The sequence below is a fragment of the Pan troglodytes genome, chromosome 9 (assembly GCF_028858775.2).
Source record: "Pan troglodytes isolate AG18354 chromosome 9, NHGRI_mPanTro3-v2.0_pri, whole genome shotgun sequence".
Classification (NCBI taxonomy): Eukaryota; Metazoa; Chordata; class Mammalia; order Primates; family Hominidae; genus Pan; species Pan troglodytes.
The window spans coordinates 52,006,740-52,032,600 of NC_072407.2; the positions used below are offsets into that span (position 1 = coordinate 52,006,740).

General features: G+C 47.4%; 1 protein-coding gene across 3 annotated transcripts in view; it reads left to right on the top strand.

Moving 5' to 3' along the window:
* The first annotated feature begins 1,372 nt into the window (after nt 1-1,372).
* Nucleotides 1,373-25,861, top strand: part of PTPRJ (protein tyrosine phosphatase receptor type J) — a 191,066-nt gene continuing 166,577 nt past the window's right edge. Inside the window, exon 1 of one of the 3 annotated variants that reach the window (XM_508422.9) lies at nt 1,373-1,823. In XM_508422.9, the coding sequence (XP_508422.6) occupies nt 1,386-1,823 (438 nt within the window). In that variant the 5' untranslated portion in view covers nt 1,373-1,385. The remainder of the gene's footprint in view (nt 1,824-25,861) is intronic. The other 2 variants (XM_054662274.2, XM_024347129.3) reach the window with 2 other exon arrangements.

Below are 25,861 nucleotides of genomic sequence, written 5' to 3' on the forward strand. Positions count from 1 at the left end.
GGCCCGGCAAAGTTTCTTTATCCTCAGTGCTTGTCTGGGTGTGTTGTCTGGTGGGAACCACTTAGACCCTGTAAGTGAATGTGTATTCCCATCTTGTAGATGGTAACCTGAGGCCCAAGGGGTGTCTGGAGGTAGTGTTGGACACCTCGTGGTCTGCATCTTGCTGCACATAGAATCCAGCCTGGACTCATTATCCTGGCCTTTGAAGTCTCCCCCAGTATGAATCCCCCAGCCTCCCATTCCTGTTTCTCCGAAGGCCAAGCTCGAAGCATCTGCTGCCTCGTTTCTGCCAAGTTGGCCCCACCTCCTGAGATACTTCTCCCCTCTACTGGCCTGGTGAAACTCAACCCATCCTTCAAAGCCCAGCTCAGGTGTCACCTCTCTCCTGGTTGGAATTAACCTCTTCCTCCTTAGCACTCTCTGGTTTGGCCCTTTCTCTTGCCGCTTCTCCTGGGCAAGTGGCATAGCCTCCCTGATCCTAGTGTCTTCCTCTGTGCATGGGCACAGGAGTAATATCTGCTGTGATCTTTAACTCCTGTCAGTTCATGGACCTCTTTAACAACGTGATGAAAGCTTCCAGAAGAGCTAATGTATGTGGAGTCCCACGATGTGTCAGGCTAGGTGTTTAGGACTTTACTAACTACTGTCTCGTTTAATCGCGAATGCAGTGGACCTCTCTCTCCACACGTCCTAGTACGATCTTTATTTCACACGGGAGGAGAGGAAGGTGGGTGGGGGGCGGCCAGAGAGGAGAAATGCGTCTCCAGAGTTCACAGGGCTGGTACTACCAGCAGAGCCCCGTCCACCATATGCCACCGCTGGGGTTCTAATCCCTGGACTGGCTTCTACTGGGCTCTCTGCCTCCCTGGCCGGCGCTCGGGGGCTGGGGGACAGAACACAATGTACAGCGTGCCTTCTACAATTTCGGGGTTCACGCACCCCCAAGCCCACCCAGGGCCAGGTCAAACGCGCCTTCGCCGGGTTGCTGTCTACAATCAGGCTTGGCTGCGCTCTCAGTAGGGGTCTCGGTCAACCTCTGCCCACCCGAACCCGGCGCCGTGGACCTGGTGTGAGGCTGGGGAGCCCGTCCTGAGGGGTGCCGGCTCGAGGCGCTAGAGCCACGGAGCCTGGTCCCGGGCTCCAAGTCCCAGGAATGTGGGAGGGCTGGGCGGAGGGGCGGGCGAGGCGGGAGCGCTTCCTCTGCCCGCGGGAGGGGAGCCGCGGCCGGCTCGGAGGGGGCGGGGGCAGCGGCGGGCGGCGGCGAGGGGCTGCGGAGCTCCGCAGCCGCCGGGCCGGCCGGGGCGGGAGGAAGCGATGAATATTCAGAGGGGGAGGGGAAGGGAGGGGGCCGAGCGCTCGCCGCGGCTCCCTGCAGCCCCAGCCGCATGACGCGCGGAGGAGGCAGCGGGAGCAGCCGCGGGAGCCGGGACAGGGGAGCCGCGCGCTGGGGGTGGGCGCCGCTCGCTCCGCCCCGCGAAGCCCCTGCGCGCTCAGGGACGCGGCCCCCCCGCGGCAGCCGCGCTAGGCTCCGGCGTGTGGCCGCGGCCGCCGCCGCCGCTGCCATGTCCCCGGGGAAGCCCGGGGCGGGCGGAGCGGGGACGAGGCGGACCGGCTGGCGGAGGAGGAGGCGAAGGAGACGGCAGGAGGCGGCGACGACGGTGCCCGGGCTCGGGCGCACGGCGGGGCCCGATTCGCGCGTCCGGGGCACGTTCCAGGGCGCGCGGGGCATGAAGCCGGCGGCGCGGGAGGCGCGGCTGCCTCCGCGCTCGCCCGGGCTGCGCTGGGCGCTGCCGCTGCTGCTGCTGCTGCTGCGCCTGGGCCAGGTAAGCGCCGGGTGGGCTCGGGCGGGGGGCAGGAGGCTGGGGCGGGACTGGCATTGACTGCACCTGCCCGAGCGTACCCCCCCGGGGGGTTCCGGGGAAGGGGGCGGGGGTCCCGATCCTCGGATCCCCGGATCCCCGGAAGGCGACTTGCGGGGACCCCGGCCGGCCTCGCACGCCGGCGATCGATCCCTTTTCCGGCTGCCCAGGATCGGGGGAGAGAGGCGGGATCCGGGTTCCGCGGTGCCCGAGCCTCCCGGGGAAAGCCTCCGCGCGGGCTCCAGGCCGTCCCTGGCCCGGCTCTTCCCGGCGCTGGGCACATCTGGCGGGCACGGGCCCGGCTTGCTAGCCGGAGGCGGCCGGAGGGGGCGTGTTTGCGGAGGTCTGGGGACGCAGAGCCGGGCGGCCTGGCTGAGCCTATGCCGACAGACCTCCGACCCGGCCTGCAGGGGCCCGAGGGGCGGCGGGGGCGACAGGGCAGGGCTAGGCGCTGGGCAGTGGGGCCCTGGGCGAGGCGCGGGACTCCGGGCCGAGGGCGCTGTTCCTGGGGAAAGTTCCCAGGCCGGGGAAAAGGTGGCCGCACTCTGGCTTTTCTCAAGGCAGCCGGCCCTCTTGGCGTCGTGCTTGATTTCATGGGTGTTTAATTCGTGCTTTGTGGGCGCTGGCTCCCCCTCCCCACCCCACCCTCACCCTCTTTTGTTGCTTCACTTTTCAGATAATGCTGTCCCTGGCGTTTTGGTGACCGACCTTTCCCCTTCCTGGCATTTCCATAGGGGCTGAGGCAGGGCAGCTGAAGGGGCATTCCCATTTCACAGATGGGGAACTGAGGGAGAGAAGTGAAAGAGCGGAGCACCCAGCCCGTGCCATGGGAGCTGAGCCAGCGGGCACGTCCTCTTAGCCTCTGGAGCCTGTTGGGGTTTGAACCCGCAGGGGAAGCGGTCTAGGGCTGCCTTGCTGTGCGTTTCTGCAAATGACCATCTTGCTTGTTTTATACAGACACCATCTCTGAGGAAATGAGTTATTGGCTGGGGATGGAACCTGGTTTCAGGGAAAACTTCTCCAGCGCGAATACAGGAGAGAGCAGAAGCATCACCCTGGGGCAGCAATGCCGCCCAGCAGGCTGTAGGAGAAGGGGGCTGGGGCCTGGGGGCTGCGTGACCCTCGGCACCCAAGGGTCTCTCCTCGCAGTTTCCCCAGCAGGTTCTGCACAGGCTCTCCTGGGGGCCAGAAGGCAATGTGACCTCCTGCAGAGAACCTTGGAGTAGATGTCAGGAGACTGGCTCCAGGGCCGGGCCACAGGGCTGGACTTGCTCTTCAGGCTCCTCTACCCTCAGTTAACCGCATCTGTAGAATGGGTATAGCACCCCCTGCCCAATGGAATTGTTTGAGGGGCTTCCACTGGCCAATGTCTAAAAGAACTTTGTAAATATTAAGGGTTTCCAGATGGGATTCTCATTATTAAGGTACAGTGCCTGTGGGGGCTGTCTTCTCCCTGTCCATGTAAGGAAATTCAGGGAAGCAGTGTCTGAAGTTAAAAAAGCCTTGTATTTGAAGATTTCTTGTATCAAAAGTTTATGCTAAAACAAAAACCACAAAAAACAGAAAACCCCCAAACTTAAAGCTTCATTTATTTTTAAATGTATAATATATGTAATTTATTTTTTTGCTTCAGCAAAAAAATTTTAAATTATATATATATAAAATTTATTTATTTTTGCTCCAGCCATAGTGGTTGCTAGCTGTGTTCTCAATCAGCAAAAGTTTCTTGGGTAAATTTATTGCTTGCTCAATCCTTCCTTGTATTTCATTAGCATATTGCCACTCTACACTTGTCCTGTATTTAGATATTTCCTTCCTCTATGGTTTGTTCTGTAGAACCTCAAAAGGACTCTCTTATTTCTTTTTTTTTTGGACACATTATGAAATAGGAAGTCTAAAAGGCTCTCAGAAGAAGCATCTTCAAAATCCACATTCAGCAGTTCATTTTGATAATGGATATTTCAGGGAATCAGTGCATTTTTGAGCTGGACCAGACTTTCAAGACAGCTGAAACCCCTCAGAGCTCTTAGATGAGGATATTGAGGTCCAGAGAAGACAGGGAGCAGGCTGAGGTCACCCAGCAAGGTATTAGAGAAGACAAGATGGGAACCTGGGTCACCTGCCTGGGCCTCATATTTTCAAAGTGCTATTTTTTTTTTCCCGTGTTTTCACTTTGATCTTACTTTTAATGATAGGGACGTATCACTGTGTCTTCTCAAAATGGTGGGTGTGAATGGAATTTTTCAAAGTCGAATCAATTTGAGATATTTCTGAAGTTTGTTTAGGAAACAAGTATGTGACTACCTTCCTAAGAGCTGACTGGTTTTTTGAGGCCTGGATTGTGTGTGTATGTGCTTACGTGTGTGTTATAAAATGGAATCAACTATACCAGGTTAAACAAATGGACAAGTAATGGAAAAGACACAGCTCTGTTTGGACATTAATAAGGGCGGGTGTGGAAGCTGGAAAGCTGAGATGCCGGAAGGCTCAGTGCTTAGTAGGCCCGGAAAAGCAATTTTTGAACTGGCATCTCATTCCCCTTTTCTAAGACAGGAAGGACGGTCGGAGATGATTCCAACATGAGGACTTTGCTAGTTGCAGTGTCTGACTCCTCCCATTCTCATAGCAGTTTTGCACAGTAGTTTTGGTTTGTGTGTATGTTTTAGGCAATGTGACAAAGCAGTTTTCCTCCTGCCTCCTTGAGAAATTTAATCCTGACAGGTTCTTTAAGAAATCAGCTTGATGTGGGCTGATTTTAAAAGAATAAATGAAAAAAAAAAGCTGGTGACTGATAGCTGTTTTATTGGTCTTGTAGTGTTTTGGTTTTGTTTTAGCTTCACTTTCTTGTTTCCTGGTGAATAATAACTGGGTTTATTATCTCTCATGGCTAATCCTTAAGCCTGATTCCTTACCTGTTCCATCCAGAGTACAAAGTATATTTTGACTCCTCTTTAAACTGCTTGTTAGATTCTCATATGAGTGACTTTAAATATTTTTGTTTTGCTTCAGGACAACGGGAAAACCAAATGATTATGTTTTGTTTGCAGACAGTTTACGAAAACAGCAAATTGGTTTATGGTTAGACCGTGACTTTGAGCTGACTTCAAGTTGGGCCCCACGATAAAGATAACCATGGAATGCCCAAGCTTTCCTAAGCAGAGAGGATCCTGGCTTCCAAATGAGCAATTTTGGTCAGCAAAGGGGTTATTTAGCTCCTAAAAGTAATTTTTGCTTGAGGTTGGGGCTGAGGCAGAGTGGCTGAACGACCGTAGGCCTGGGTGTAGCCAGAGGATCATCAGTAATTACTTCTCAGTTCATTCACTTCTTGGGCTAGGGAATTATTTTGAGTGCAGGATAAGAGGCAATTTTCTGTGTGTTTCCCTTCTAATGTAATGCCACTGATGATATTATAATTAATAGGTAACATTATGCATGACAGGCACTGTGTGCTAAGGGTTTTAATGCATTATCTCATTTGGCCATTTCAGAAATACCAAGAGGTAGGTGCTGTTCTTGTTTATTTGTTTGTTTTTTTTTTTGATAGGGAGTCCCACTCTGTCACCCAGGCTGGAGTGCAATGGCGCAATCTTGGCTCACCGCAACCTCCACCTCCTGGGTTCAAGTGATTCTCTTACCTCAGCCTCCCAAGTAGCTGGGATTACAGGCGTATGCCGCCATACCTGGCTACTTTTTGTATTTTTAGTAGAGATGGGGTTTCACCATGTTGGCCAGGCTGGTCTTGAACTCCTGACCGTAGGTGATCTGCCTGCCTTGGCCTCACAAAGTGCAGGGATTATAGGCGTGAGCCACTGTGCCCGGCCTTTTTTTTTTTTTTTTTTTTTTTGAGATGAAGTCTAGCTCTGTTGCCAGGCTGGAGTACGGTGGTGTGATCTTGGTTCACTGCAACCTCCGCCTCCTGGATTCCAGGGATTCTTCTGCCTCAGCCTCCCAAGTACCTGGGATTACAGGCACGTGCCGCCATGCCCAGTTAATTTTTGGATTTTTATTAGAGACAGGATTTCAGCATGTTGGCCAGGATGGTCTTGATCTCCTGACCTCATGATCTGCCCACCTCGGCCTCCCAAAGTGTTGGGATTACAGGCGTGAGCCACCGTGCCCGGCCTGTTTTTGTTTTTAAGAGACAGGGTCTTGCTTTGTCACCCAGGCTGGAGTGCAGTGGTACAAACGTAATTCACTGCAGTCTCAACCTCCTGGGCTCAAGGGCTCCTCTCGTTTTAGCCTCTCAAGTATCTGGGACTAAAGGTGTGTGCTACCATTCCTGGCTAATTTTTTTTTTTAATAGAGATGGTGTCTCGCTATGTTGCCCAGTCTGGTCTTGAACTCCTGGGCTCAAGTGATCTGCCCACCTTGGCTTCCCAAAGTGTTGGGATTACAGGCATGAGCCACTGCACCCAGCCATGTTTTTATTTTATCTGAGAGAAAACTGAGGTTCAGAACTTAACTGTATACTTCTGGAATCTTCACAGAGAAATTAAAAAAAAGAAAAATAATTTACTATAGATTCATTAACTACTACGTGGCGGAGCCAGGGCTGATGTCTCCACTGCCCCAATTTACCATCCTGTGCTGTAAAAAGTCATGGAGAAGGTTTTCTGTGTGCAGCTAAGAGAGGAGGTGGCAGACATTTATTTATTTATTTATTTATTTATTTATTTATTTATTGAGACGAAGTCTCACTCTGTTGCCTGGGCTGGAGTGCTGTGGCACGATCTCGGCTCACTGCAACCTCCACCTCCTGGGTTCAAGCGATTCTCCTGCCTCAGCCTGCTGAGTAGCTGGGATTACAGACGTGCGCTACCATGCGCAGCTAATTTTTGTATTTTTAGTAGAGATGAGGTTTCGCCATGTTGACCAGGCTGGTCTTGAACTCCCAACCTCAGGTGATCCGCCCACCTCGGCCTCCCAAAGTGCTGGGATTACAGGCCTGAGCCACCGCACCTGGCCCAGACATTTTTTAGACAGTCTTGCTGTGTTGCCCAGGCTGGACTCGAACTCCTGGGTCCAGTTGACATCCCTCTTCATCCTTCCAAGTAGCCAGGACTGCAGGGACATGCTACCTTTATTTTGGGTTCTTTGTGTCCTAAACCCTGTATGATCTGCTCCATTTGTAACACAGAGAACCCAGGTGCCCTCTTTCCTGCTTATATTTCTTTGGGGCCTCAGTTTACAAGGCAAGTCTGCCTTTGTGGAGATAGATTGGGGTCTGGGATGGAAAGACCTGGGTTTGGGTCTTTGCTCTGCCACTTAGCTGCATAAACTCAGCAAGTCACTTAACCTCTGTGACTTCTCATTTCCTTATCTGGAAAATGGGACTAACACTTCCTGCTTCACTGGGTGGTTGAGAGGATCAAATAAGATAGAAAAGGAATTGCTACGTAACATCTAAAGCAAGGCCCAACTGCTAGTTGTGGCTGCTGCTGTTACTTGGAGAGAAGAAATGAGGCCCCAGATCATTAGTTCATATGACAATTTTTTCTTTTTTTAAGACGGAGTCTCACTCTGTTGCTTAGGCTGGAGTGCAGTGGCGCGATCTCCGCTTACTGCAACCTCCGCCTCCTGGGTTCAAGCAATTCTACTGCCTTAGTCTCCTGAGTAGCTGGGACTACAGGCACGCTCCGTCATGTCTGGCTAGTTTTTGTATTTTAGTTGAGACGGGGTTTCACCACATTGGCCAGGCTGGTCTTTAACTCCTGACCTCAGGTGATCCACCCGCCTTGGCCTCCCAAAGTGCTGGGATTACAGTCTGAGCCACCACGCCTGGCCCATATGACAAATATTTATGAAGTGTTTTCCACAGAGTGGTATGGAATAACTCTGGGTGTGTGCAAGATGAACTGAGCTCAGTCACAATACTTTTTTTCCCCCTAATGTTAAGAATTATTGGCTGGGCAGGGTGACTCATTCCTTTAATCTCAGCACTTTGGAAGGCAGAGGTGGGAGGATCAGGTGAGCCCAGGAGTTTGAGACCAGCCTGGATGACAAAGTGAGACCTTGTCTATACAAAAAATTAGCTGGGCATGGTGGTGTGGACCTGTGGTCCCACCTACTTGAGAGGCTGAGTTGGGAGGATGGCTTGAGCCCTGGGAGGTTGAAGCTGCAGTGAACCTTGATAGCGCCACTGCACTCCAACCCAGGCAATAGAGTGAGACCCTGTCTCAAAAAGAAAAAAAATAAAAAATAATTTATTTTAGGGGGTCTTAGTAAAGAAAGACCCCCTAAAAGTCCATGATTTTATAGGTCGAATGAGGTGAAATGTGGTATCATGATAAATAAATTTGTTTAAATATCATAAAAAGTTGGTCTAAAGAAAAACATTGGGTAAATAATTATGTGAGTATGACGTGGTTATGACCAGATTGTAAAGATGATCAGTTTCTTAAGTCTGGGGGACAGGCACTGAGCAGAGGCCGTGGTGGGGAACAGGAGCCTGTCTTCATGGCTCTTACTGGCCACTGGGCAAGACTCAGATAGCACCAACCAACCAGTCACAGTTGTGATGTAGGATGTGACTGTGAATGACATCCCTGCTGCCCGCTTCAGAGAAGGGGCTGCCACTTGCCAGAGAAGGAATGGTGATAATGAGGGACAGCCAGTCCCTAAGTGGAGATCCCTGAAAGTGGTGAATATCTTAGACCAGAGAAGCCCAGAGCAGTTTTTTTACCACCTTGTATGGCTGGTTTTCCAGTGGCTTTACTGGTGCCCCCTCGGAGGACAGGGGCTGTAGGAAGTTTGTTATTACTTCCTTATTAGTGACAGCTGCAGTCATCCTATTGTCTCAGAATTTCCCTGGCATGTAAATGCTAGGATAAGGGGTGGTGGTAAGCAGATGGGGGGCATTTTGAAAACGAGGCAGTGTCAGCTCCCACAGAAGGTCTAATTTTAAACATGCAAATAATTTTCAGTTCCACTTTTCCTTCTTCCTGTTAGAGGGAAGCTGTCCCCTGTTGCCATTTCTGAAACTTGGGCGGACAATGTCGTTATTGTGTTACAAACGATTTGCGTCTCCAGGGCAGGAGTTGGGTGATATTTTTCTGGGAGCCTGTGCCAGGGCGTAGCCCAGTGTTATCTCATGGTTTCTGAGTGAATGAGTGAGTGAGTATTAAAACTTCATATCAACATGGAGCCTATAACACAGTGGTTCTGAATCTTTCTTGGGGGGGAAAAGAAGAGATACAAGACCCCTAGAGAGTATAGAGAGTATGTAAAAGGGAAGAATCCTTCCCCAAAAGGGAATGCACATATTTACAATATTGTATCCAATTTCAGAAGGTTTTTAAAAAATTTTTAATTTTATTGTTTTTTTTTTTTTGAGACACGGTCTCAGTTTGTACCCCAGCGTGGAGTGCAGTGGCATGATCTTGGATCTCGGCTCACTGCAGCCTCTGCCTCCTGGGCTCAAGTGATCCTCCCACCTCAGCCTTCCAAGTAGCTGGGACTACAGGCGTGAGCCACCATGCCCGGCTAATTTTTGTATTTTTTGTAGAGATGGGGTTTCACCATGTTGCGCAGGCTGGTCTCCAACTCCTGAGGTCAAGCAATCCATTCACCTTGGCCTCCTAATGTACTAGGATTACAGGTGTGAACCACTGTGCCCCACCTCATAGACTCTTTAAAACAGTCCATGAAGCCCAGGTTAAAAAAACCTCCGATCTAAAATTGTATAAGGTTAGAAAATTACCAGTCCTCTTCAAAGAACCACTGTGGTGTATCCTTGGTTTCTTTCCAGGAAAAAAAAAAAAGAAAATTTTTAGGTGATTAACACAAGTATCTATATTCACCTTTTTTTGTTACTTTAAAGGTAACATTATATATACATTGTTCTCTACGTGGTCTTTTAATTTACTCAGATATCTTGGAGAGTATTTCCCGCCTGCACCTATAGCTATAACTTATTCTTATAAATGACTGGCTAGTTTTTTTCTTTTTTTTGAGATGGAGTCTCACTCTGTCTCCCAGGCTGGAGTGCAGTGGCACGATCTTGGCTCACTGCAACCTCTGTCTCTCGGGTTCAAGGAATTCTCCTGCCTCAGCCTCCTGAGTAGCTGGGATTACAGGTACGTGTCACCACACCTGGCTAATTTTTGTATTTTTGGTGGAGACGGGCTTTCACCATGTTGGCCAGGTTGGTCTCAAACTCCTGACCTCAGGTGATCCACCCACCTCGGCCTCCCACAGTGCTGGGATTACAGGTGTGAGCCACCATGCCTGACCATAACTAGTGTTTTGATGTGTGGATTTACTACAATTTATTTGACCATTCTCCTATCAATGGACACTTTAGTTGTTTTAGTACACCTCCCTGTCCTGTCACAAATCATACTTTGTAATGTCTCTGGTGGATATTTCTTGTAACCTTCACAAGTTTATCTGTAGAGTAAATTTCTAGTTTCAGGATTACTGGATTGGAAGATGCATGCATTTAAAAGTGTGATTGCTGTTGTCAGGTTGTCCTCCAAAAGTGTCCCCTCAGTTTGTACCTGTATCCATAGGTTTGGAGAGTGTCTGTTTCTCCATACCATCTCATCTGAAATGAAAAATTTTACATGTTTGCTAGTCTGAAAGGTGAAAAATTGTATCTTGTTTTTTTTTTTTTTTTTTTTTGAGACGGAGTCTTGCTCTGTTGCCCAGGCTGGAGTGCAGTGGCGCTGGGCTCACTGCAAGCTCCGCCTCCCAGGTTCACGCCATTCTCCTGCCTCAGCCTTCTGAGTAGCTGGGACTACAGGCGCCCGCCACCAAGCCCAGCTAATTTTTTGTATTTTTAGTAGAGACGAGGTTTCACCGTGTTAGCCAGGATGGTCTCGATCTCCTGACCTTGTGATCCGCCTGCCTCGGCCTCCCAAAGTGCTGGGATTACAGGTGTGAGCCACCGCGCCTGGCCGTATCTTGTTATTTTTATTTATATCTTTAATTTTGAGTTAGTTGAGTTTTTTGGTCATTTGCCTCTGCTGCTTCTTCTTTTTTTGTTTTCTTTTTTTTTTTGAGACAGAGTTTTGCTCTTGTTGTTCAGGCTGGAGTGCAATGGCGTGATCTTGGCTCACTGCAACCTCCACCTCCCAGGTTCAAGTGATTCTCCTGCCTCAGCTTTCTGAGTAGCTGGGATTACAGGCGTGTGCCACCACGCCCAGCTAATTTTTTGTATTTTTAGTAGAGATGGGACTTGTTCCTTAGGAACCATGTTGGCCAGGCTGGTCTTGAACTCCTGATCTCAGGTGACCCACCTGCCTCGGCCTCCCAAAGTGCTGGGATTACAGGTGTGAGCCACCGCGCCTGGCCGTATCTTGTTATTTTTATTTATATCTTTAATTTTGAGTTAGTTGAGTTTTTTGGTCATTTGCCTCTGCTGCTGCTTCTTTTTTTGTTTTCTTTTTTTTTTGAGACAGAGTTTTGCTCTTGTTGTTCAGGCTGGAGTGCAATGGCGTGATCTTGGCTCACTGCAACCTCCACCTCCCAGGTTCAAGTGATTCTCCTGCCTCAGCTTTCTGAGTAGCTGGGATTACAGGCGTGTGCCACCACGCCCAGCTAATTTTTTGTATTTTTAGTAGAGATGGGACTTGTTCCTTAGGAACCATGTTGGCCAGGCTGGTCTTGAACTCCTGATCTCAGGTGACCCACCTGCCTCGGCCTCCCAAAGTGCTGAGATTACAGGCGTGAGCCACTGTGCCAGGCCCCATTTTTTGTTTTTTGGTTAACTCCCTGTTCATTTAAAAAAAAAAATCTGTATCTATAGATAGATAGATATAGATATAATCTTTGTTATCAATTTGTATAAGCTCTTTGGAAATTAGTCCTTTGATTGTCATTTGTATTGCAAACACATTCCCCCTCCCCCATGCCAATTATTTTAGATGTAGCACTTGTTCCTTAGGAACTCAGAGATAAATAAGACCCTAGGGTGGTGAAGAGAGCATAGAATTTGGAACAAGACTCCTTGGTTGGAGTCTTGGCTATACCACCTCATTAGCTGTGTGATCTTGGTCAGGTATCTTGACCTTTCTGATCCTTGCTCTTCATATTCCAAAAATGCTAATAATAGGAGTACCTCTGACACAGGGTAGTTGGAGAAGCTAAGTGTGATCATATTATGCTAAAATTCCTTGTAAATGGCTATGGAAACATAAACACAGCATTTTATAAAATACCACGAGGTATTCCATTTACTGAAGAGTTACATCAGAAGAGTATTTCTGATTGTGCCACTGCACTCCAGCCTGGGCGACAGACTGAGATTCCATCTCAAAAAACAAACAAACAAACAAACAAACAAAAAACTAGCCAGTCATTTATAAGAATGAGTTACAGCTATAGGTGCAGGCGGTAAATACTCTCCAAGATATCTAAATAAATTAAAAGGCTATGTAGAGAACAATGTATATATAATGTTACCTTTAAAGTGACAAAAAAAGGTGAATATAGATACTTGTGTATCAAAAGAGAGAGGTATTCCATTTACTGAAGAGTTAGGGCAAAGACCATAATATTGTAATTATCAATAATTATGAATTGTCAAAATTATGTCATGAAACCTCTTTTTTTCTTTTTTTTGAGAGGGAGTCTTGCTCTGTTGCCCAGGCTGGATTGCAGTGGTGTGATCTTGGTTCACTGCAACCTTTGCCTCTGAGGTTCAAGCGATTCTTCTGCCTCAGCCTGGGATTACAAGCATGCGCCACCATGCCTGGCTAATTTTTGTAGTTTTAGTAGTGACAGGGTTTCATCATGTTGGCCAGGCTGGTCTGGAACTGCTGACCTCAATGATCTGCCTGCCTTGGCCTCCCAAAGTGTTGGGATTTTTTTTTTTTTTTTTTGGAGACGGAGTCTCACCCAGTCACCCAGGCTGGAGTTCAGTGGCGCAATCTTGGCTCACTGCAAGCTCCACCTCCCGGGTTCACGCCATTCTCCTGCCTCAGCCTGGCTGGGACTATAGGCGCCCGCCACTGTGCCTGGCTAATTTTTTTGTATTTTTAGTAGAGACAGGGTTTCAGTGTGTTAGCCAGGATGGTCTCAATCTCCTGACCTCATGATCCGCCCGCCTCAGCCTCCCAAAGTGCTGGGATTACAGGCATGAGCCACCGTGACCGGCCAAAAGTGTTGGGATTACAGGTGTGAACCACCGCGCCCGGCCCCATGAAACCTCTTATATTGGGTTTGAGATTAAATCCACAATGGATTGTGTGTATTATATATACACACACAGACACACGCAAATGTATTAAAATGTATAATATGAAGCAGTGGAACTTCCCTGATAGCACAATTTAAATATTTCCTTTTTGACAAACGTGCATAGTTAAATAAATTAAGTGACCACCAGGTGTGACTGAAGAGTGGCCAGTGTCTATTCCTAGCCCCAAAGGAGCACAGGGATATTGACTGTGTCCCTTAAAAAAAACAAAACAAAACATAGGGCTTTCTTTGTATTGGTTTGAACATTTCTCTTTATCTTGTGACCTGGCCAACTCTGGCTATGGCTGCCTCCTGTCTCTCGGTACATTTTCTGTGGGGGTCAAGAGGAGTTATTTTAAGCCACCAATGGGAAAGTTTAAAGACATAATCCTTGGCTGTAATTGCGGGAGACGGGAGGCTGAGAGTCTGTGCTGACTTGCCACCTGTTTCCACGGCAGCAAGGTGATTGTGCATTTCCTGCTGCTGGCTGAGGGGCCAGCGCATTTTCATGTCATTGTGTCATGGGGAAGTTTTCCTGTCTCAATGAGAGCACACCGTGCTTGTGGTCTTGTTCCTGTGACCAGGACATGGAGAACTATGGGGAGATTGTTCTGGGTGTGAAGGGAAATTGCTGGCCAGTGCTTAGTGCATGGGCTTTGGAGTCAGACCCAACTTCTCCACCTCCTACCTGTGTGACCTTGGGCCTATCCTTCTAATGCTTGGAGTCTCTTCTGTTCTCATCTGTATAATGGGGATAACAAGAATACCTACTTTATAGGATTGCTGTGGAGGATGAAATGGATCTGCATGACAAATGCTTAGCATGAAAAAAACCCTCAACAGATATTGGCTGCTGTTTTATTATCTTATTTTGCTGAGACACTGGCATAATTTACAATTCAAAAATTAAATTTTTTAAATCTTATACCGTAGTTTACAAGGCCCTTTCACATATATGAGCTTGTTCAATCCTCACAGCGTCCTTGAGTTTGTCATTGTTATTGCCATTTAAAAAGGTATGACTCAGAGTGGCTGTAATTGACTTGTCCAATTCAGGTGTCATCTGTCTTTTGCACAATAATAATAGTGTACGTTCATAGTATAGGCCACCTCTTTTTTTTTTTTGTTTTTTAAGACATAGTCTCACCCTGTCACCCAGGCTGGAGTGCAGTGGTGCGATCTCAGCTCACTGCAACCTCCGCCTTCTGGGTTCAAGCGATTCTTGTGCCTCAGCCTCCTGAGTAGCTGGCATTACAGGAGCCCGCCCACCATGCCTGGCTAATTTTTGTATTTTTAGTAGAGACAGGGTTTCACCATGTTGGCCAGGCTGGTCTGGAACTCCTGCCCTTGTGATCTGCCTGCCTTGGGCTCCCAAAGTGCTGGAATTACAGGTGTGAGTCACCGTGCCCAAGTATAGGCCACTTTTAAGAATTACTCAGAGTTAGCTTATAAGAGGCGAATCAGTGGAGTCCTCCAGTTTGGTTCACACATAATTATTAGGTTGAACCATATAAAGTTACTGTTTTTGGTCCTGTGAATATTAGTATTTGTATATGGTTCCAATCTGATATGTTCCAGAAAATACACACTTAAGTAAAGTTTGGAAAACCAAATCATAGACTTACATACTGTAAGGCGGTGTATTTGAAACTGGGATGTAAAATCAATTTAGTGAGTTATGACCTGCATTAAAAAAATGGTAGAATATCAGAGTTTGCTGGTAAGTATTGTAAAAATACCAGAGTTTGCTGGTGAGTATTGTCCATTTCAGTTATATATGTGCGCACGTGTGTGTGGTGTGTATGTGTGTATACTAAATTGCATATAAAATGAATTTCTTATCATGGGTTCACCTGTTGCCAGAAAACACTGGAAGTCACTGTTCCAGGGAATGGAATGGTGGAAGATGCCTGGTGGGGGATGGAGGTGGATTCTGTTTCCAGACACAGTAAAAAAACCAGTATAAAGTCCACAATTATGCATTGTCAGTGTCTCTATGTGTAGCTGGAAACCATTCCTGCAGCAGGTAAGCAGGAAGAACCAAATTCTCGAGAGGCACTTCAGGAAGGGAAGTGGGCCGACTGAAAGCTTTGGAGGCCTGCCTTTAAGTAGCTGCTTTTCTGGAAACTTCAGGGTGACCAGCCTAGTGAACAAGCTGTGGGTCAGAGTTGTGTGTTCCTTTGGTAAATGGGTTTGGTAGAGAGCTAACACTACTGCATTTGTAGTTTATTTGTTTGTTTGTTTTCTTTTTGAGACGAGTCTCACTGTGTCACCCAGGCTGGAGTGCAGTGTTGCGATCTCGGCTCCCTGCAGCCTCCACCTCCTGGGTTCAAGTGATCCTCCTGCCTCGGCCTCCTGAGAAGCTGGGATTACAGATGTGCACCACCACACCCAGCTAGTTTTTGTATTTTTAGTAGAGACGGGGTTTCCTCATGTTGGCCAGGCTGGTGTTGAACTCCCGACCTCAAGTGATCCTCCCATCTTGGCCTCCCAAAGTGCTGGGGCTATAGGGGTGAGTCACTGTACCCAGCCTGCGTCTGTAGTTTAAATGATAACTTAATGACCACCATCCAGTAGCTGAGGCTCTAAGAGGGAGGTCTGAATAGTGGGTGACTCAGCTCATCCCTGCCTGACTTCTAGCTCTAGGCTGTGCTGTGTCTCTAGGCTCCGGCACTGATTTGCATGGGCCTGAATGAACCTTCTGGAGATTGTTAGCCCAACTGGCTGAAGGATCCTGATCCCCAGGTTAATTTGATTCCCATGAAACAGTTCATTTTTTTTTTTTTTTTTGAGAGGGAGTCTCGCTCTGTTGCCCAGGCTGGAGTGCAGTGGTGGGATCTTGGCCCACTGCAAGCTCTGCCTCCCGGGTTCAAGCAGTTCTCCTGCCTCTGCCTCCTGGGTTCAAGCAGTTCTCCTGCCTCAGCCTCCTGAGTAGCTGGGACTATAGGTGCAGGCCGCCACACCTGGCTAGTTTTTTGTATTTTAGTAGAGACAGGGTTTCACCATGTTTTCCAGGCTGGTCGTGAACTCCTGAATTCCGGCAATCCGCCCGCTGCAGTCTCCCAAAGTGCTGGGATTACAGTTGTGAGCCACTGTGCCTGGCCTTTTTTTTTTTTAAATATAAAAAAATTGAAAATACAGATAAAAGAAAGCAAAATTACCTGTAATCTCCACTCATCCAGGTTAACTCCTGGTACCTTTTTGATGTGATTTCTTTGTCTTTTTAAATGCATGTTCTGTCTATTTATACTACAATAGGATAACCTCCTACATGTGCTTTGTAACTTACATCTTTTATTTTTTAACAGTTGAGGTGGGCCGGGCACCGTGGCTCATACCTGTAATCTCAGCACCTTGGGAGGCCAAGGCAGGCGGATCGCCTGAGCTCAGGAGTTAGAGACCACCCTGAGCAACATGGTGAAACCCTGTCTCTACTAAAATACAAAAAATTAGTGGTGGTGCACGCTTGTAGTCCCAGCTGTTTGGGAGGCTGAGGCATGAGAATCACTTGAGCCCTGGAGGTGGAGGTTGCTTGAGTCCTGGAGGCGGAGTGAGCCAAGATTGCGCCACTGCACTTCAGCTTGGGCTGCAGGGTGAGATTCTGTCTCAAAAAAAAAAATAAATAAATAAAATAAAAAAACAATTGAGGTGGATGTCTCCCTTAGGGGTACCCCAGGAAGCCACAGGATAAAAAGCAGGCATCTTGCTGGAGGGTCACTGTTGCTCAGTAGAAATTATTTTGTAATGTTTTTTGAAAACCACAAACATGGACATATTATGGACTAGATACCATATTTGCATCAGGATTTTTTTTTCAACCAGTACAGTACATAACAAAGAAATCTCTACCCTGCAGACCCTCTGGGGGTGTGAGAGCGCTCCTTGCTATTCTCAGGGTCAATGTATGGCAATCTGTGAAGGACTGACAGTATATTGCAAACATTTCCCCCTGCCAGTAAATATTCTTCTTTTGTATAACTGTTAGCTCTTGCATCCATTCCATTATGTGGAGGTACCTTAATTTATCTAATAAGTCCTGTGATTAGTCTTATAGTTTGTTTTCAAAATTTTTTTTGTCACGATAGGCCCTATTCAGTTGACTTTGTGATTAGCTCTGAACATATAATCTGGTGGTTGCCTTAAGATAAATTGAATAATAAAAGTAACAATAGTAGCTACCATCGGTTGAATATTTATCATCAACTGTTGTCAGCACATTGTACATATTAACTCATTTAATCCTATGATGTAGGTATAGGGAAGGAAACCGAGGCTCAGAACCTCTGCCAGCTAGTTGTGGGCTTCCTTTGAGGCACAGGGGAGCTGGATGGGAGGGTCTACATAGGACAGGGCGTGTCTGAGTCCAGGAAGGACAGCTGGACTTGGGCCAGTCTCACAGGTGGGAAGGCTGTCTTTCTGTGAGGATGGGTGACTTGTTGACCTTTGATCCTCAGAGCCCTGATGCAGCAGGAGTGAAATGATTCCCAAAGCCACAGAAAACAAGAGTATCTTTGTCTTGGATTTTAGATCCTGGAGCTATCAGGTGGTAAGAAGGCTGTCTGACCCAGATTAAGTGATGTCATGGTATCATGTTGGGGTGTGGGCCTTCCTGTTGTAAATTATTTGGGATTTCATAGAGATCGAAGTCATGTGTGGATGACATGACTTCAGGATGTCCCATTAGAAGAGGAACATGGGGGTCAGGCGTGGTGGCTCACGCCAGTAGTCCCAGCACTTTGGGAGGCTGAGGCGGGCGGATCACGAGGTCAGGAGTTCAGGACCAGCCTGACCAACGTGGTGAAACCCCGTCTCTACTAAAAATACAAAAATTAACAGGATGTGGTGGCACACGCCTGTAATCCCAGCTACTCAGGAGGCTGAGGCAGGAGAAGTGCTTGAGCCCGGGAGGCACAGGTTGTGGTGACCTGAGATTGTGCCATTGCACTTCAGCCTGGGCAACAAGAATGAAACTCCATCTCCAAAAAAAAAAAAGGCTGGGCACGGTGGCTTACGCCTGTAATCCCAGCACTATGGGAGGCCAAGGCGGGTGGATCACAAGGTCAGGAGATCGAGACCATCCTGGCTAACACGGTGAAACCCCATCTCTACTAAAAATACAAAAAAAATTAGCTGGGCATGGTGGTGGGCGCCTGTAGTCCCAGCTACTCGGGAGGCTGAGGCAGGAGAATGGCGTGAACCCGGGAGGTGGAGCTTGCAGTGAGCCAAGATCGCACCACTGCACTCCAGCCTGGGGGACAGAGCGAGACTCTGTCTCAAAAAAAAAAAAAAAAAAAAAAAGAGGAACATGGGAAAGAGCATGGGCTTTGGTGTCAGCAGAAGCATGTGTCCAGTTCCATGCTCTTCCCTTATAGCTGTGTGACCCTGCTATCTGCACAGGGACTTGAGCCTCTCAGAATCTGTTACTGCATCTGGAAAATGGAAATCTGGAAATGTCACTGCATCTGTAGCAACAACCAGGCCATTTTGTTACTAGGTTTAAGTGAGGGAAGGCATGTAAGGCACTCAGTCCAGATCATGGCACTTAGTAGGCCTGAGCACATTTGCTCCCACCTCAGTGACCTCCTCGTTAACACGACATCTTCTGACTTTGGGGCTGCAGAGTGATGCAGAGCACTGGCCAGTGTTGCCATGCACCCAGGGTGCAGGGAGACCTGTCTTGCAGGTGTTCAAACAACTTTTGTCAGCCGCAGTGTCAGGGACTTCTGTTGCGTAGAGCAGTCACCGAATCCTATGGTGAGAAGAGAAGTCGTTGGAGATGGGGGTGCAGGAGTGGAAGCTCTTATTTCAGAAGACCTGTTGTGAGGTAAGACTCAGACCCTCAGCTTCTATCCAGCCACAGAGTTTGGGACCAGCCTTTCTATGTCTTTTGGAAGATGCACATGGAATGCTTAGCCTTTGCTCTTCCCTGGAACCTGGCTTAGGCTTTGCACCTATCCCACCATGTGGTTGGGGTGAGTGAGGACAACTTCTTTTCCTCCAGAACATGGTTTCTCCATCTCAGCCCTATTGACATTTTGGGCTGGATAACTCGCTGTTTTGGGAGGCTGTCCTGTGTGCCCCGTAGGATGTCCTGCAGCCTCCCTGGCCTCTGCCTGCTAGGAGCCAGTAGCTCCCCCTCCCCCACAGACAAAAATGTCTCCAGATATTGGCAGATGTCCCCTAAAGGGCAAACTACCCTTGGTGTAGGTAATACTTGCTTTGAAGTACTGGTGTGGATGACCTATGCCCTGGCAGTCTTACTAGGTGGGACTGGCTGTCCTCTCATTCTCATGGGATTGGCCTCATGCTGGTAGCTGACTTCCTCCCCGTGAGACCGTAGGTCTAAACTAACAAGGTTTACACATGTGAAAAACATCCAGGTTGCCAGGGCTCAAAAGAGGGTTCACATCGACTCCCTTCTCATTCACTGAGTCCTTTTTCGGGAGCTTTGGCCGAGTTTGTGCTGCGTCTGGGCATCTAGGTGTCGAGTTCCTCCCTAGTGTTTTCAGCCTCAGCTTCCTCCTCTGTAAAATGGGAGTAACTGATACTTTTCCTGTCTGGGTGGGAAAGGAACCCCGTGTTAATGTGATTGATGGTGTGGTGCTAAGCTCTGCTGCAAGGGATGTGAAGTTGAGGGAAAGGTTTACCATTTATTAGGAGCTTTGAGACCAAGTTCCTTCCACACAAGAGATATGCCCTGTCAAAGGGAGATCCCATTGCAAAGAGATTCACTGCCAAGTTCCCCCTCCCACTAGCTCCCTGGAGCAATTTTCAGCTTTTAGAGTGTTTAGAGGCCTCAGGGCGTAAAGCGAGAGAGAATGCCTTCCAGCCAGCGAGAGAGAATGCCTTCCAGCCGGTGACATTGAGAATAGCAGGAAAGAGGCAGAAGAAGAAACTGACTTGAAGGGTGATGCCAGCCAGGGGTGAGTGGAGTGAGGTAGGATTTGCTTCCTGAAAACTGGGATGTGCACACAACTTATCAAGAATACTTCACTTTGTGAGGCCCAAAAAGAGCTCCTAGCACAGTGTAGAGCAGACTTGGTCAGAACTTCAATCCTTGTTTTTTTTTTTTTTTAAACCCGAATTTCATGAGGTTTTTCTGAGACATCCACTGGACTGTCATATACCGTGTGCTGGGCTCTCATTTTATCCTTACAATTATTATGTTCATTTTAAAGACCTCATGTTAGCTAGATCAGTAGGGTGACTACAGTTTACAGTAATCTACTGTATATTTCAAAATAGCTAGAAGAGAACAATTTGGTTCTAGCATAAAGAAAAGACAAATATTTAAGGTGATACATATCCCAAGTACATTGATTTGATCTTTACAAATTGTGTGAATGTATTAAGTTACCACATGTGCTCCAAAACTGTGTTCTTGAAAAAATTATCACGCCCATTTTAGAGAGGAGGCACAGAGAGGTGGAGGGACTTGTCCAGATCCAGGTATGTGGCTCTCCTGTAATCTCACTTCTATTGCTTTGTGATCAGCAGCAACTTAGTAGCTTTCAAAGCTTCAATTTTCTTGTGTGCCAAATGGGGCTAATAAATACCTTAGAGGATTGTGATCAAGATTCCGTGAAAAAATGTATGCAGCGCCCCCGGCAAGGTGCCTGGCATACAGAAAGTGCTCTGTACGTACCAGCTGCTGTCATTATTATTGTTTCAACTACCAGTGATCATAAAGGATGCCTGCTTTGATGAGCTTTTCCAGGAATATGGACTGGTCTGCCCTGATCTACTTGAATAATCTGTCTCAGGCCCTATTCGGTAAATACATGTAGGAGGTGCAGCTGCCAGGGAAGGGAGGGATGTTACCTGGAGAGGACAGAGTCTGAAGTTCAGGAAATACAGCAAGAGCCTTCCTCAGGGATGAAACATGTGATCTTATGGTCTGACTAGCCTCAAGCCAGCTGAGCTCATTGCCATGCAACTTGGTAGTTAATGATTGCTAGTAAGAAGTTTAAAAGGATCATCCCCTCAAAGAATGTCAGAGTTGGAAAAGACCTTAGGGACATTAGGCTAGGAAAGACAAATGGGTTCCAGTTTGTGTCCATCTTCAGATGATTGATAGTGAGTGACTGCTTGGGCCCTGTATAGAAGGGATTCTCAGATCACTTGGGATGTCCTGGCTCAGCAGGAGGCTATGGTGGGATCAATTAGTGATGTCTGCCATGGCCACAAGAGAGGCAAGGAGTGGCACATATGCTGTTTATTTGCTGTCTTTGGCTACAGCTGAGGACACTGAGGCCCAAGACTTGCTTGCTTACTGGACGATCACCCAAGTTATTAAACCACAAAAATCTCTTTTGGAAGGAATCTGTTAAGAATGTCTGATTATAAGAGTTGCACCTTTGAGCAAGTAGTTTTTGCTTGATAGTCTTCAGTGAGGAGGAATTGTCTTCAAAGAGCACATTCTGTCTTTTGGCAATTTCCCAATTAGAACTTAGACCACTGAGGTAGAAAGGCCTTAGAAGCCCCTTTAAGTGGGCTCTTCTCAACTGGGGCTGCACCTGAGAAGCTTTTGGAAAATACCAGTTGGAGGCTCCCTCCCCAGACCAGTGGATTCTGGATATCTGGGTGTATGGACACCTCTTGCCCCCATTGGTGTTTTATTTTCCAAGCTCCTCATGTGTTGTTAATATGTAGCCAGGGTTGAGAACCACTGAGACCAAAACTCTTTGGAAACAGAGACCCAGAAAGGGAGAACATGATTGTCTATGGGTATGTAGGGCTAGTGGCACAAGGAGAAGGAAAACTAGGGGGGAAAAGGCCTTTATCAAATGCCACCCATATGCTAGTCTCTTTTACTTTCATGCCAAGATTCTTCTTTTTTTTTTTTTGAGTCGGAGTCTTGCTCTGTCACCCAGGCTGGAGTGCAGTGGTGCGATCTCGGCTCACTGCAACCTCCGCCTTCTGGGCTCAAGTGATTCTCTTGCCTCAGCCTCCTGAGTATCTGGGAGTACAGGCTTGTGCCACCACAGCTGGCTAAATTTTTTGTATTTTTAGTAGAGATGGGGTTTCACCATGTTGGCCAGGCTGGTCTTGCCCTCCTCACCTCAGGTGATCTGCCTGCCTTGGCCTCCCAAAGTGCTGGTATGCCTGGCCCTTTTTTTTTTTTTTTTTTTTTTGAGATAGGGTCTTGTTCTGTTGCCCAGGCTGGAGTGCAGTGGTGTGATCACAGCTCATTGCAGCCTCAACTTCCTGGGCTCAAGCGATCCTCCTACCTTACCTGCCTGAGTAGCTGGGACTACAGATGTGTGCCACCTCTCCTGGGTAATTTTTAAATTTTTTTTTTTGTAGAGATGGGGGTCTCACTATGTTGCCACAGCTGGCCTCCAAGTCCTGGGCTCAAGCGATCCTCCCGTCTTGGCCTCCCAAAGTGCTAAGATTATAGGTGCAAGCCACCTCTCCTGGCTTGCTTCTTTCCCGTAAATTGAGGTGTGTTATTCCACTGCTTAAAAGCCTACATGGCTTCATATCGCTCTTAGTATAAACCCAAACAGTGGTCTGCAAGACTCTGAACCTTAGATCAGGATGATCAGACCCCTCCCTCCCCTCCACCCTCCAACCTCATCCTGGCTACCCACTCCCTGTTCACAGACTGCAGTCACCTGGCTCTAGTACAACAAGACACTTGAACCTACCCCGCCCCTCTCCCTCAGGGCCTGGTACTATCCTCCTCGCTCCTTCTTATCACTCAGGCCCCTCTATCCCATCATCCTCCTTCATTTCCTCCCATCCTTATCACCTACTCATTTCTGTCTGTCTCCCCACCTCTTGGATTATGAGTTCAGGGGAGTGGGACCCCGTATGTCTGATTTCCTCATGTGTAGGACAGAGCGTGCCTCAAAAGCATGCTTGCTTGGTGAATGAATTGAAAGAACCACCCTGACATGGAGCTGGTATTATCCACAGGTTACAATGGACTGGACCTCCTCTTCCAGTCCCATATAACTTTTTTTTTTTTTAAGTTTTGAGACAGAGTCTCAGTCTGTCGCCCAGGCTCGAGTACAGTGGTGATCTTGGTTTACTGCAACCTCTGCCTCCCAGGTTCAAGCAATTCTCGGTCCTCAGCCTCCCCAGTAGTTGGGACTACAGGCATGTGCCATTACACCTAGCTAGTTTTTGTGTTTTTGTAGAAACAAGGTTTCACCATGTTTGCCAGGCTGGTCTTGAACTCCTGGACTTAAGTGATCTGCCTGCCTTGGCATCCCAAAGTGGTGAGATTACAGGCATGAGCCATTGTACCTGGCCCCATATCACTTCTTATTATCTCATAATATTCTTACCTTTTGCAGTGACAGCCCCAAAGTGTGTGTGTGTGTGTGTGTGTGTGTGTGTGTGTGTGTGTTTGGGGTGGGGATCATAATAATCCTGCAGGTGGGGTTTAGCTCGCTCTGGTGAAAAGAGCACAGATCCTTTGATTTGGGTTTGAATCCCAGCACTTCCTCTTACTAAGCTGTGTGATCTTGGGACATTACTAACCTCTGTGAGGTTCAGTTTTTCTTGGCTGCAAAATGTAAGCACAATACTAATAAGTAACTGACAGATGCTGTGCTTCGGCCAGACACTGTACCCAGTGCTTTGTGTGTATTGGCTGAGTGAATCCTCATGACACCCTAATGAGGTAGGTCTCTTCTCTTCTTGCTTTCATTTTACAGGAGAGGAAAATGAGATGCAGAGAAGCTAAGCAACCAGCCTGAGGCCACACAGCCAATCAGTTGAGAGTCAGAGTTCAAGCCTAGGCTGCTTGCTGCCAGAGTCAGAGTGTTAGGTAGGACTTTATGAAATCATGCCCACAGGCCCCGGAACAGGTAGTGGTGCAGACACTTGGTAAACCGTAGTTACCCCTCCCACTTTGACATTTACTCTCCTGGTGACATTTAAGTTTTCTGACTGTTTTGTTGTCAAGTTGGTGACAAAAGTACCAATTTCCTGCCTGCTCACTTCCAAACACAGCTTCTGTTGATGAGAACTAAGGGAGTACAACTTTTCAGGCCAGGGGTGTGCATGGTGTTTTGGGCCTTGGTGCTCAGGAAGTGTGGGCACTCCCTTAAATTTTTTAAATGGGCAAATGAGTGCATTTTCCTATTTAAATTTTTTTTTTTTTTTTTTTTTTTGAGACAGAGTCTCGCTCTGTCACCCAGGCTGGAGTGCGGTGGCGCCATCTCAGCTCACTGCACCCTCTGCTTCCCGGGTTCAAGTGATTCTTGTGCCTCAGCCTCCCGAGTAGCTGGGATTACAGGAGGCTGCCGCCACACCTGGCTAGTTTTTGTGTTTTTAGTAGAGACGGGGTTTCACCATGTTGGCCAGGATGGTCTGGAACTCCTGACCTCAACTGATCTGCCCACCTCGGCCTCCCAAAATGCTGAGATTACAGGCATGAGCCACCATGCCTAGCCTCACTCCCTTAAATTTTTAAAATGGGTAAATGAGTGCATTTTCCCATTTGAAACATTTTCTGCTTCAAATCCTTATTGAGCACTTACTTTGTGCTAGGCATTGTGACTATGATCAGTATAAAAACCCCAAGAAAACAAAAAAACAAAAACAGTAATTCACTGTCCTGTCACCCCCAACTCATCAATCCTTTGCTTTTCCATAACTGGTTACCTGGGTGCTTTTCTTCATTGTGATTATTTTTTATTGGAAATGCAGATTTGTGACTGTGATGGGCCTGAGGTCAGGTCACCTTGCTGAGGCGAGTTTCCTGGGCAGCTTTGCCCTGTTTTGATAAACAGAAGAATGAGCAGCTGGAGCTGCATTTCAAGTGGCTGCTTTAGTTGAGGCAGGCAGGCCTCAGTGTTTATGTGACACCGAGCAGCTTCAAAATGAGCTTGGTCATTTAAAAAAATTTATTTTTTCCTAGTTAGGTAACAGTGGTATAACAACATTAAAAGAAATGTAGAAACTAGAGAAAGGGAAAAAAAAAAGCCCTTTATCCCCCCCGTCACAAAACTATTATAATTTCAAAATAGTTACAAGTACAATGTATTCCAAGTGGCTTCTTATTTAAGATAATTATATTCACAGAGCAGGGACCGTTTCAGGTCCTTTAATGCTGAAAGGCTAAATAAAGAGAACTTTTAATTTTTTCCGTGTTAATACATGGATGATATTAACCATGATGTTTAATAGCTACAGAATACTGCATGAAATGGATGTACTATAATTCATTTAGCCTTTTTCGTATCTAGAGATTTAAGCAGTAGCCAATTTTTCACCATTACAAGTGGTGCAAGGACCAATATCTTCATGAATACAGCATTTTCTGTAAAGCAGAAATTCTTTCTTCAGGATTAATTTCCAGATATCTTTCTGGTATTAGACACATACCACTTGCCTAATAACGTTCCAAAAGGAATTCATTGTTTACATTGCTATTAGAACATATGAGATTGCCTGTTTCATTATGTCCGTCCCAGCACTGGGTATTATCATTAAAAAAAAAAAGATTTTAAATTTATTTATTGAGTTATTTACTTGAGACAGAGTTTTGCTTGTCTCCCAGGCTGGAGTGCTGTGGCATGATCTTGGTTCACTGCAACGTCCGCCTCCCAGGTTCAAACGATTCTCCTGCCTCAGCCTTCCAAATAGCTGGGATTATAGGCGCCCGCCACCATGCCCAGCTAATTTTTGTATTTGTAGTAAAGATGGGGTTTCATCATGATGGCCAGGCTGGTCTCGAACTCCTGACCACAGATGATCCGCCCACCTTGGCTCCTCAAAGTGTTGGGATTACAGGCGTGAGCCACCGTGCCCAGCCAATATTTTAAATTTAATGTTTGCATTTGCACACATGCCAACTGGGCTGC